Source organism: Gambusia affinis, linkage group LG05 (assembly GCF_019740435.1).
Source record: "Gambusia affinis linkage group LG05, SWU_Gaff_1.0, whole genome shotgun sequence".
In the NCBI taxonomy this organism is placed as follows: Eukaryota; Metazoa; Chordata; class Actinopteri; order Cyprinodontiformes; family Poeciliidae; genus Gambusia; species Gambusia affinis.
Genome location: NC_057872.1, coordinates 16,618,531 through 16,630,829, shown reverse-complemented (window position 1 = coordinate 16,630,829; position 12,299 = coordinate 16,618,531). Strand labels below are relative to the sequence as shown.

Here is a 12,299-nt window from a genome sequence, read left to right as displayed (position 1 = left end):
TCTGCTGTGCTTTAAATGTGTGCCATCATGCATTCTGTTCAGTCTGTTATTTTGGATAACGCTGCTCTGTTCATGCCCTTCAACACAGAGCTGCTGCGTGGGAGTTACAGCACGCAGTGGGTCGGTGTGCACGCGCCGTGGAGACGCGTACGCCATTATGTATATTGGGGTATGTCAAATTGAACTATCTGCGGGACAATAAACGTCTCCACGCAAAGGTGCTAGTTGTCATTTACATGACGGTCAACTGTGTGTGTGTTCAGTTAGGCAACAGGTTTTATAATAAACGGGTCTCTGGGATGTTTTCCTTTATGGATATGACACTTTATGTGCGACCTGTCAGGGATTTGTTGAGGTTTTCTCTGCTTCTTTGCGGCAACCTGGCAAGAAGTTTCCTGTGTGACTTAGACATGACTGCATTTTATTGTTTCCTGTGCAAAAGCAGTAAAGAGAGCTGGCAATGTTTTGATGAGGGTTATTATCAGAGATCCACCAATAAGTCTGACAAGCCTAATCTAGGACTGGACTTCAGGTTTTGTCATGATATTTTGTGGCATTCTGATGAAAAATAATTATTCTATTTTAATTTTTTTTTATTTTGGGTAATAAGTCCGGAGAAAATGACATGCTAACTAAATGAAATGTATTAGAAATAAATAAACAAGCACATTGTGATAATGTTTTAAAAAAACAATTATAGATTTTGTTTTTAAAGTCTATAATTAACAGTCAAATTAGCCTCACTCAGACGCGCAAAAACAGTTGTCAAATGTTCAATGTGGAAAAAGCTTTCTTTAAAATGTCAGTGTAGACTCAAGAGTTGCGTTCTCAATTAGTTTTAGCGTTTCAGGCCTTTGTGGTTTCAGTTCATCATTAAAGTCGTTTAAATGGATTGTATTTCAGCTGTGATAGTTGACCTGCGATGCTCAACTGAGTGAGGTTTAAATCTAAAACGTCTCGTCAGGAAAGTGGTTGGAAGTGTAAATGTGAAGCACGTTCTGCTGCCACATGAAATCTCAAAAGGATTCAAGTTTTTCTCCAAGTTTCCATATAAATCCGAACAAAAGTTACTAATTGATTGGATTCAAGGCTTTCAGATCAACGCACCTACTTGAGACAGAAATGTTTGGCTGCCTAGCAACCATCGCCAAGCAACTTCCTCTAAGCTGCTGCTGGCCTTGCTCGGCTTTACTAGCACAAGATGCCGCTTGCTGCCGGAGGACGGCTGCTTTTTGGCGGCATTGTTATCGGACACGTGCCCAATAGATGATCGTCCCTCGCCGAAGCAGGATATTGATCTGCATCTGCGTCTCTGGCGGGCACAGAGGTCATATTCTGCTGGGCGCATGTATCCGTGAAAAGCCCCGGATACACGCACGTTGTGCTGCCGATCTCTCCACCCCTCACCGTAATCCAGATTGCAGCTCGACGGATCGGAGAGCGGCAGCACGGAGGGAACGAATGAATGAATGTCCTACATCTGGATGTGTGGAGAGGCTCTCAGCTGCTGATGGCGGCGGACTGGAAGTTTACTCCATGTGGGATCTGTGAAAATTTCACTGATGCCAGGTTATTCTAAAAAGATACAATTAAAATCTTACAATGGAAAATGTAATAAAGTGTTCATCCAGGTTTTTACTTTAAATTTGTTTAGATTAATTATCGGTTTTACTAAAAAGGCAGACGTGGGCATAACACGTGAAAATAAAGTGAGTGAGCCATATCCTGCTCTTGTTGATAAAAAGACAAAAAAAAGAAGAAAATTTAGGATGTGGTTTGCTGTTTTTTCTTTTTTTTTTTTTATCTGGCAAACCTGTAACTAAGTCTGTCGCACTAAGCAAGTAAGCGCATCATAAATTAAAATTGGCTCAATAGTTTCCATTCTGATGATTAATATTTCTTGAACGGCAGTTCTGTTGTGTGATTTTAATTTTAATTTTATATGTTATCTTTGTTTTATTTTGGATGTTTAAAATATTGCACTAGGTGTTCTTTTAAGAAAATTAGAGTTTATTGGTCTATGATAGCTCTTTTAATTTGCACTATAATTCCACTGTCAATATAAAAATGGTCTCAAAGCAACAATATTATCGCTCATCACAGTAATTACTGGGACAATTTATCGTCCAGCACATATTTATCATGACATGTCCATTTTTGTTTTAAATGTAGACATCTACAGAAATCTGACTGCTTTGCTTATTTCATTAAACTATTGTGTATTCAGTATGTTTTTTTTAGCTGGTAAAAATAAGAAAAAATAGTTTTTGATCTTATAATTAGAAAAAAATATTTGGACACAACTGTCGCACTTGGTATTGATTATTAATCCAGGAATAGGCAGCGTGAATGTGAACTCCAGGTTTGGTGGCTTTTAAACGAGACACTCTGCAACTGCTGGGGAATAATTTGTTGATTGTTGACCAAGAACCCAGTTTTTCCTGGACAGTCCACTGGGATTAATATCTAATATTTCACCCTGGTAATAAAAGCAGACTGTCCTCTGTGATTGAGATTGGAATCCAATCGATATTGATTACCCTTCTGTCACCCATTAATAATTATTTGCTCTTCGCTGATCTGAACCGAGATAGTTTAAAGCTTTGAAGAGAGAAGTAATAAAATCTGAAGTTAAAGTAACGTTTTGAACTTAAATGTTCTTAAATTAGAGGATCCTGTTTGTTCTTGTTTAAAATCAAAACAAGAAGACAGAAAATATTATGAAATTAATTAGAGGTTTGATTTGAAAAGATAATTTTCAGCTAAATAAGGAAGTATTCCAGCTAATTTTGGAAAAATATAGGCTTTGATTACAGTATTCTCCATTTTTGGATGAATATAGACAAAAAAACATTGTGGGTGGAGGATATTTGTGTTTTCAGACTTCTCTCCTTTTGTCCATCCCACAAATTGTTCCTCCATCCACTCAACTATTCATTCTGCCCCTATTTAATGTTGAGATATCTTCCATAAATACGTGTTTAAATTAAAAAATTAACTTGGAGTCTGGATGAGCATGAACTGGACAAATGTCTGAGGTGATTAAGTCCACACCACAAAGTATTGATTTAATCACACAGCGGCATAAATCACAAAAAAACAAACCTCGAGACGAACACTGCAGCTTCTAGCATATTCACATTGTGTGTTAGAGCTCTGTATTAAAACATACTGTCTTAAAATAAAAAGTTTTGGTTGAATAATCACCACAGTTTGCACCTGAACAGAGAGCAATGTAAAAAAAAAAAAAAAAAAAAAAAAAGGGTTTTAGGGTCAAACTAGAGGAAAAAAACGTGACCTTACTAATCAGGAAGTGCAGACTGAACCAGACGTTTGTAACTTTGGCAGCAAGAGGCGGACTATTGGTTGATCATAAATTAACCAGTTCTGAGAAAAACAGGCTTATGACAGAAGGAAAAGTCACATTTCAATGAACAATTATTCACCTTTAAGTCTGGATGCAGAAAATCAAAATTAAAAAGACAAGCTTTTTTTTTTTTTTAGTTTGTTCTATGTAAAACACACAGACACAAAATAACTGCGAAACAAAGTCAAATAGAAATGTTCATAAGTGTTGTATAGATCGAAAAGGTACAAACTGAAGCTTCACACATCCTCACCCTTACATGTTTATTAGAAATAAATAATCTCCTCTCTTTGTAGCTTTAGTGTTACAAAACTAAACAGAATACACAGGATCAACAATTGAGTCCAAACAAGGGAAGGTTAAAAACTACGTAAATCACCATTATGAAGGTTTCAGTCAGATTTCAAATATTCATGTCACTGTGTAGCTTTCAATCATTTAATTCCCTTTATTAATTAAGATGTTCTGGCAAACTATTTCACAGAGATACACAACTTTTTATTGCTTTGCTTTGTATATTATTTGTGCAGTCTTAAATTTGACTAGATCAGCAAACTTTAATACTTCAAAACAAAGCGTTGGTGTGGTTGTTATACATGTAATTTACATCTATCTAAATGTAGAGAGGTGAGGCTGTTTGTTCGTGGTGGAGACTGTGGCCTCATGCGTTTCTGGGAGAGCAGAAAGAAAGAGGTCAACTCTCTCAGCATGCGTCCATCAACATCCCCCTGCTGTCTGCAGCCGGCCTGAGCGTCCCGCCCTCCCTGGTTCCCCTCCAGCACTTAACGGGGATTTTAATGTAGTCTGGTCATCTGTCAGGCGGATCAGATCAGAGCCGTAATACACAGCAGCAGGTCACACAGACGAGGCCGCAGCCCCGTCCATAAGTCTCAGAAAAACAGTGAAAAAAAATAAAATAATAATGATAATGATAATTCGACAATTTCTGCAACAACCCTCCCCTTCAACAGATTGCTGCTGCTTTTCTCGTGCGTTTTTGAAAATGAGGCTCACATGTTTATAAGCTGATGTTTACATCATTCACAAAATACTGACTGGTTGATTCAAAAGCAGCTTATTGTTGCAATAATGCGACAGCCAGTAGATCTGAGTGAAATGTTCCCTCTGCAAAGATAGTATCGAACGAGGACAAGCTGCAGCAAAATGGTTCCCCACATAATAAATCAGCTGCTGTGTTTGAAGCCTGACTTTTGATATCAAACTCTGTTATCAGTTTGGAGCCACACCTGGTGTCTTTCACCATCGGGCCTCGTCGTTCCTCACCGCTCACTGTAGAACCGGTGCCGCTCAGGCGGAAAAAAAATCATCTTTAACTAGGAGCTACTCTGTGATGTTGGGTTTGCATTTATTCTGAATGATTCCTAATTATTTTTTTTAAAGCCAGTAATAAGTAAAAATAATTAAAATGTGAATTCTCCTACAAATTTGTTAAAAAACAAACTTTTGATTCTGTAAACAAACTTTTTAAAATTGTAAAACATCTCAGCTTTATGCCTGAGTGAAGAGAACGGTAAGAAAAAAGTAGGATTTGCAAATAATTTATTGTTCCTTTGTTAGTCTGTGTTGTAATATCTGTTAATTATCTGCCAGGAGTTGGAAGCTGAGCAGCGATGTGCACTTTCTGATCTGTAAGTGATCCTGTAATTATTAAGTTATCTCAGCACAAGCATTTCAGAAGATATCAGCATAACTAGTTGAAGTTCATTAGTTTTATTTGTTAAATAGCAGCAGGAGATTCAGATTTTAATATCCGAGTTAGGATTCTCTCGGCTCATTTCCATTTTTTTTTTTTTTACTGGTGAATTAATCCAAATCAAAAATAATTGCAGTATTTTTATTTAAAGACAGCTTCATTTTATAATTCTTTACTGCATTACATCTGAATGAGTAAATTTAATTAGAAAAATTACTTAACAGCAACATGGTGAGCTTGCTAAAAAACATATGCTTTAGGTTTCTGGACCCTTTCCAAAAATAAGTGGAAATCCTTAAAATAAATTTTTATTGCTACTAATTTCAGACTGGAATTAGCATTTAATGTGAAGGGAAATAAATCATCAACAACTGTTGACGCCCCAGTCTCTGCAAACTGTGGAGGGTCTTTGTGCAGGAACTCTACAGCACACTTAGTTACTTCTCTAACATCTCTGGGTTGTTCAGCGCATGGATTTTTTGTGCTAAAGATTTTAATGATCGATAATCTGTTCATCCACTTTGCTGTATTTATTTATTTTTCCCCTCCAAGGCAGGTAATCCTCTGCTTGTCGACCTCTTCCCGACACGTGCTGCCTGCAGTCAGATGGCCGCTGAGCTGCTGTACAGAACAGAGCTCAAGATTTTACTGCCCACCTCCGCTTCACAGATGCTCAGAGAATATTCTTTTACTTCTGTCACAGTAGCTGTCAAAATGTCTGCAGGGTAAACAAAGTGTAGGAAACGACTAGAAGAGAACAGCCTAATGTTTTGGTTTTTTTTGTTTGCTTGACATTTTTATTCAATCATGCAGAGAAAGAAGACAATTTATAATAGCGATGCTTGACAAGATGTCGACTGTTTTTCAGAGAAGAGGAGAACAGATGAGTAACGCAAGGACTTTTCTTTGTCTGCCTCCTTTCTGCTTTTAACAAGGACATTCATACAAATCACAGCAGCGGAGAAAATAACTTAGTTTGTGCCGCACAACTTTCTATAGCCAGCCTGTAATTAAGTGAGAAAGACTCAATATGTGTAAAAAATTAACCAATTCCCAACTTATTTTTGTAATGTGCATGGCATTTAGTAAAACATTTTTCATGACCATCTGTTTTACTATGATTTCAGGCGTAACAGTGTAGTAAAAGTAAATTTTTTTAGTGACAATTCAAGTGAAACTGTGGCCTACTAACCCATAGTCACAACCCTGTGCAGCTGTAGCAACTAAAGGTTTTTCCATCAAATAAAATCAAGCTTCATTGCTATTCTGCTGTGCACACAATCATAAAGCAGAAAGATGAAAGATTGTTTCTCCGGGGTCAGAATAGGAAATTAAAAACTATTTAAAAGGTCTAGTCCTCTAGGACCTCCCAGAAAAAACATTAATATCTTACAGATATAATATTTATGCCTTCTCTCTTATAAAATTTGACATTTCAAAAGGTGTATGCCCAAAATTGAAATTGAATTCTTAATAGAGAGCTGATTCTTTTATCAGCGTTAACTGATTTATACATACAATTTATACATCCAGTCAATATTGCCGCGTATCCATCCATCAATTGTGCATTAACTCATGCATCCATCATTCTGGCAATCCATCTGTCCATTCTTCCATCCATCCATCCATCTCTCCATTGCATTGTTCATCAATCTATTCATGTTTTGCCATCTAACAAACCATCCATACATCCAAAAATCCATCTCTTTGTTCATCTTTCAGGTTGTTTACCATCCATCCCTCCTTTAATCTTTTTCCATCCAAATGGTTTCCATATCTAAAACCTGACCAAGTAGAGATATTTGCATAAGTAGAAATTTAGTGGACTATTAGAGAATCCATGAAATAAGAGCTTAGTTTTTCCTGATGTGGATCCAGAAGTTGTGATCTAATACAGTATTACTTTTTAGTTCTTAACATTGTATAACAGGGCTGCACAGTGGCGCAGTTGGTAGAGCTGTTGCCTTGCAGCAAGAAGGTCCTGGGTTCAATTCCCGGCCCGGGGTCTTTCTGCATGGAGTTTGCATGTTCTCCCTGTGCATGTGTGGGTTCTCTCTGGGTTCTCCGGCTTGACTGTTGGGTTAATTGGTTTCTCTAAATTCTCCCTAGGTGTGAGTGTGTGTGTGAATGGTTGTTTGTCTTGTTTGTTTTCTGTGTTGCCCTGCGACAGACTGGCGACCTGTCCAGGGTGAACCCCGCCTCTCAACCGGAATGTAGCTAGAGATAGAAACCAGCGACCCTCCAGACCCCATTAGGGACGAAGGGTGATTAGAAAATGGATGGATGGATGGAACATTGTATAACAGCCAATTAAACAAAAAATGTGTTCTTTCTGAATGTGAAAAAGTACATTTTAACAGTAAAATCTGCACTTACAATTGAATAATCTTTAAACGTGAAATAGTTGTAATCTTTGCAGAATTGGATTGTTGAAGGCTTAGATTCCTCAATCTCTTTTTGGGAAGGAAAACTAACACAGATGAAGCTCCTCTCTGCCATGTGGACGTGAATCAAAACAGTACGCCCCCTATATAAAGCCTGCAGGGAAACCCCAGCAGAGCACAGAGCCGCAGATTACTGAAACAGGAGGCAGAGGACACAGAAACGACACACCAGCTGGATAAGTGCTCCGGGATTTTCCAATCTTTGGCGATGCACAACTTACTTCACCGCAGTCGAAGAAACCTGATGAAGAAACACTGCTAATGTCATACCCAGTAAAGCAGATTTCTTAAAAAAAAAAAAAAGACTTACTTTTGGGTGAAAAAATTAGTTTAAACACCATTCAGAGGTTTCACCGCTTCACCCTAAACCACCACAATGCTCTCCAGTGTGCGGCGGCACAGCCTCCGGCTCCAGACGGAGCTCCACCGCTGGAGCATCTGCGACCCGGGCAGCCACCTCCTCCCGGACGGCCTCCTTGCACGGGTCCCTGCGTGCATCTCCCGCTCCAAGTCCTGCGCCAGTTCCGCTGGCGAGTCGGACGGAAGCCGCGGGAGCTGGTCGTCATCGGACTCGGTTATCTCCGTTGACTCCGCCGGGGGCTCGGTGGAGCCCGGGAGCCCGTACAGGGTGGTGCTGCTTGGGGCCAGCGGCGTCGGGAAGACGGCGTTCGCCAGCATCTTCGCCGGCGCAGCGGACAGCATGGACAGCGACGACTGCGAGCTGTGTGGGGGTATGACATGTTTAAATTACTACAACAATTCAAACTTTTAAAAGATATTAATAATTGAATTACTAACAGGGTACCTTTATTATTAGAATAAAACTTAAAATTCATGTTTATTTCCAGATGAAGTGTCTGAGAGGGAAATTGAAGTTGATGGAGAGACTGCAACTATACTCCTGTTGGATACCTGGGACGCAGAGGTGAGATTTGTTGGCCACATTTCAGCCTGGATCCCTCACTGCACTCACTACCTTTTATGTAATCCGTCAAGTTTATTTGTACAGCACATATCAGCAACAAGGCAGTTCAAAGTGCTTTAAAATCATCACACAGTTACCAACTTGAGAACAAACATTACAATTTATTGAGATCCATCGTCAAAAACAGCAATATACATGTTGGTCAATGTTCCATTGATTATGGTTTAAAGGAAACTCTATCAGATGCTATTTTAGTGTTTCAGATTTGATCTCTTTGTAATCTTTGCAGAAAGGTGATGAGTGGACACAGGAGCGCTTCATGCAGATAGGTGACGCCTACCTGCTGTTGTACTCCATCACTGACCGGGCATCCTTCCGGCGAGCTTCAGAGCTCCGGATAACCCTACGTCGCTTTCGTCCTGCCCGGCACACACCCATAATCCTGGTGGGGAACAAGTGCGACCTGGTGAGGCGGAGAGAAGTGTCGACAAGCGGTAAGAAGACACTGGAAAAGTGATCTTGACTCTTGAAATGTTTTAGTATCTGTTGCACATTTCTAAGTATTTGTGATGGGATTTTGTGTGATGGACTGGCAAAATGTTGCACATTAGTGTGAGGTGAGTGGAAATTATTTCCAAATGTCGACTATTAGCCTATTAGTCACTCACTTTACAAATTTGGCTTAATGAAAGATAAGGAAGTAAGAAAGCCATGAGAAGACCTGTCTGCAGGGCCGGCTTTACAAGGATGTGGGGCCCCTGGGCTGGAGACAGTTTTGGTACCCTAACCACCACAAAAACATTATTCTACCAATTCAAATGACAATATAATAGGTAACAACAGGTAGTTCTATACATTAATTGATGCCTGGTAGGTTTAATACATCCATAGAGCAATAGCTCTATGTTGTTCCCAAAATAATTAATAAAATTTCTTAATTTTCAAATACTTGAGTATTGATTGTATTTGTAAAAATCCCCAAACTTTAATACAATTTGTTTGGGCCTATATAAAGTATTTATTTTGTACAAAGTGCAACGTCTGGCCCAGGCCGTGTGCCATTTTGGTGGCTGTCGTTTTGCCCAGGGGCGCTGCTGCGCTTCAGGGGTCGCCAAAACAATGGCATAAAATTTGTTTCCAGTCAGCATTTTCCATATTTAAAAACTTTTTTTTCATGTGTAAACCATGTGGTCTATAACAAAGGCATAATGTGTCTGCACACAACTCAGAAAGCACAAAGTGTGTCGTTTCCCTCAAGCTGTGGAGTTAAAACATCTTGGGAAAAGGTGCATGACAGATTGTTCTTTACTTGCGTGGTGAGTTGATTGAGATAAGTATGGGGGTCAGAAAACATGTTGAAGGCACCAAAAAGGCAGGATACTGAGTCAGAGTCAAACATGACTCTGTAAAGCCAGAGTTACAATTTTTACACTTGACAATTTTTGCTCATCTACCAGATAAGATACGTCAACATTTGTGTGGTTGTGGTTTCTACAAGTTCAAAGCCATCTGAAGGTTTTTGAGTGAATAATTTTGTTGTTTTCCCAGAGGCCCGTGCTTCTGCCGTGGTGTTTGACTGCAAGTTCATCGAGACCTCGGCGGCCATGCAGCACAACGTCTGGGAGGCTTTCCGCGGCATCGTGAGACAGCTGCGCCTGCGGCGAGACTCCAAAGACGACAGCAGACGTCGCAGGCGCGTTCACTGCGACAAACGCAGAGAGAGCCTTCCAGTCAGGGCCAAGCGTTTCCTCGACAAGGTGGTGGCGAAGAACAATCCCAGCATGGCGTTCTGGCTCAAATCCAAGTCCTGCCACAATCTGTCAGTGCTGTAGACCAAACCTGAATGCAGGTGGGGAAACACCTGAGCAAATGAGATGGGTTAAAGGCTGCAGAAAAGCAGCCGTGGACGGAGCGGGAGGGACGTTTCCTGCCCCTGACGAGCTCAGAGTTGGCGTTCACCTTCCACTCTCTGTTCAGATGGAGGTGGAGGTGAAGGTCTGCATCAAGCTGTTGACACTCTGAATGGACTGCAGTTCACAGTAATGTCACAAGACGTGGGACATGAGTATGACATTTAGAACAAACTAAGAAAATGAAGTTATTTTTATTGTTTTTTTTCTTAGTTCTTTCCACTTCTTGCTTTTTGTCATTTACAAATGCGTAAATAACTAAAAATTTCCCTTCGTGTGTTTTTTAAGACCTGTGTGATACCTAAACGTTTAGTTTTTATTTATGCTGCAATGTTTTATGCACTAATTGTAAGAGCAAGTCGATGCTGTATTGTCTTTTGCTACTTTGAATCACTGTTTGAAGAAATAAAGTGACGTTTTTTTGCTTTGAAGAAAGCACAGCAGGCCCCCTTTTGTTTGTCTTTTCAACGTTGTTGATGAGAAATCAAAATGGATGACTCATCTTCAGCACACAAAAGATTCACACTAGTAGGATTTAACCGCGACACAACTGAGCCGATAAAGGATGAGTCAGATGGTGACGGTGAGGCTGAGAAACAGAACCAGCTCCCTCAGTGGGTGTCATTTCTAGGAGGGAAAAAGTTCACGAACCAGTCAGGATTCGGGTCACAGAGCGACGCTGAACTTCGACCTCAGACTTTAAACTTGAACTTTGTCTCAAAGGTGGAAAATAATTGGAAGAATCTGTTGCCAAGGTAGCGTTTTGCTGTGCGATCCGTACGAGGACTTCAGGGAAAGCAAGCAGATGGCTGTGAGCATGCTGGCGTTCATGCAGTCCAATCCTTTACATAACAGAGTCCCTTCCATCTGAATCCATGGCTTCATCTGCTGAACCTTCAACGCTGCAGTTTGAATATTGAGCCAATCAAACAGGGATTCACTCACAGCCTGACTCCGTGGATTCGCACCGTTTTATTAGCTTAGCTTGCAAAGCTCTCGGCTCAGGATGGGATCAGGCTGCATGCAACATAACTACTTCCACTCTTCTTGGCAAAATGGTTTCCAGATTTTAACCAGAGGCCGCATCATTCCCACTAGATTTGATCTTTGGTAAATTGATGTTAGCCTGCTTTGTTCGTCCAAGAACAGATTTTTACCATCAGAAAGCAAGACTGTGTCAAAGTTGAACTGTTCAGCCGAGTGCTTATTCCTTTTCTCATTATTCAATTCTCAAACATCGGAGCATAATGCTGCCACTGCTGTGCTTGACAGTTCATCTCATGTTTTAGGTGATGGAGCCTAAGCTTGAATTCTCCAAACAGCTCAGTGTTTTCATGTCTGACCATGAAGATGACTCCAGAAGGGAAATTATTTGTTCATAAGAGTAGCTGCAAATTTTTTTATCAAGCCTCCAGGTGTTTGTTTTGCTGGGTTTAAAAGAAAGCACTTTGAGTGTGAAAAAAAGAAATAAAATAGAGTATAAAAATTGCATTTTCAGACTTTTTAATCCATGCTTCATTGTTAAAGATAATACATATCTGAATTGTTTTAATAATTCGCTTTGGTCAGGTGAGTTTAACTGAAAGGGGGGTTCTTAACCAAATATTTATTGAGGTATTTGTATATATTTTTGACTGTTTCTATAAATACAAGTTGAGAAAACCTGCAATAATATTTTCCACTCACTTTCTTCCTGTAAATTTGCAGAAATTTGTTAAAATTTAATCCAACCAACAGTTCAGATGAATCTTTCTGTTGTGATGCCAAACATAAAGCTTTCATTCCCACGATGATTAAAGTCAAACTTCCCATTGGAGCTGCAAGACGCAAAATAAAGATTTCCACACAACTGCAAGATGTTTCAGATATTTTATGCTTCCGGTAAGCAGGAAGACTTGGAGCAGCTGATGTTGAGAGCTTGAGGTCAAACTTTCTAATA

At 39.8% G+C, this 12,299-nt stretch overlaps 1 protein-coding gene across 1 annotated transcript; it reads left to right on the top strand.

The window, feature by feature from the left end:
* Nucleotides 1-7,636: 7,636 nt before the first annotated feature.
* On the top strand, nt 7,637-10,798 carry gem (GTP binding protein overexpressed in skeletal muscle). The gene is made up of 4 exons (XM_044116518.1): nt 7,637-8,256; nt 8,374-8,450; nt 8,740-8,944; nt 9,999-10,798. Exons 1-4 carry the CDS (start codon nt 7,902-7,904, stop codon nt 10,280-10,282), a joined length of 921 nt encoding a protein of 306 aa, XP_043972453.1. The 5' UTR covers nt 7,637-7,901; the 3' UTR covers nt 10,283-10,798.
* The last annotated feature ends 1,501 nt before the right edge of the window (nt 10,799-12,299 follow it).

Excerpts from the sequence above, each read along its gene's own strand:
- gem (XM_044116518.1), top strand. The coding sequence starts at position 7,902 with ATGCTCTCCAGTGTGCGGCGGCACAGCCTCCGGCTCCAGACGGAGCTC. Across the intron at positions 8,257-8,373 it reads CGACTGCGAGCTGTGTGGGG|ATGAAGTGTCTGAGAGGGAA; the intron begins GTATGACATGTT and ends GTTTATTTCCAG. Across the intron at positions 8,451-8,739 it reads TGGATACCTGGGACGCAGAG|AAAGGTGATGAGTGGACACA; the intron begins GTGAGATTTGTT and ends TAATCTTTGCAG.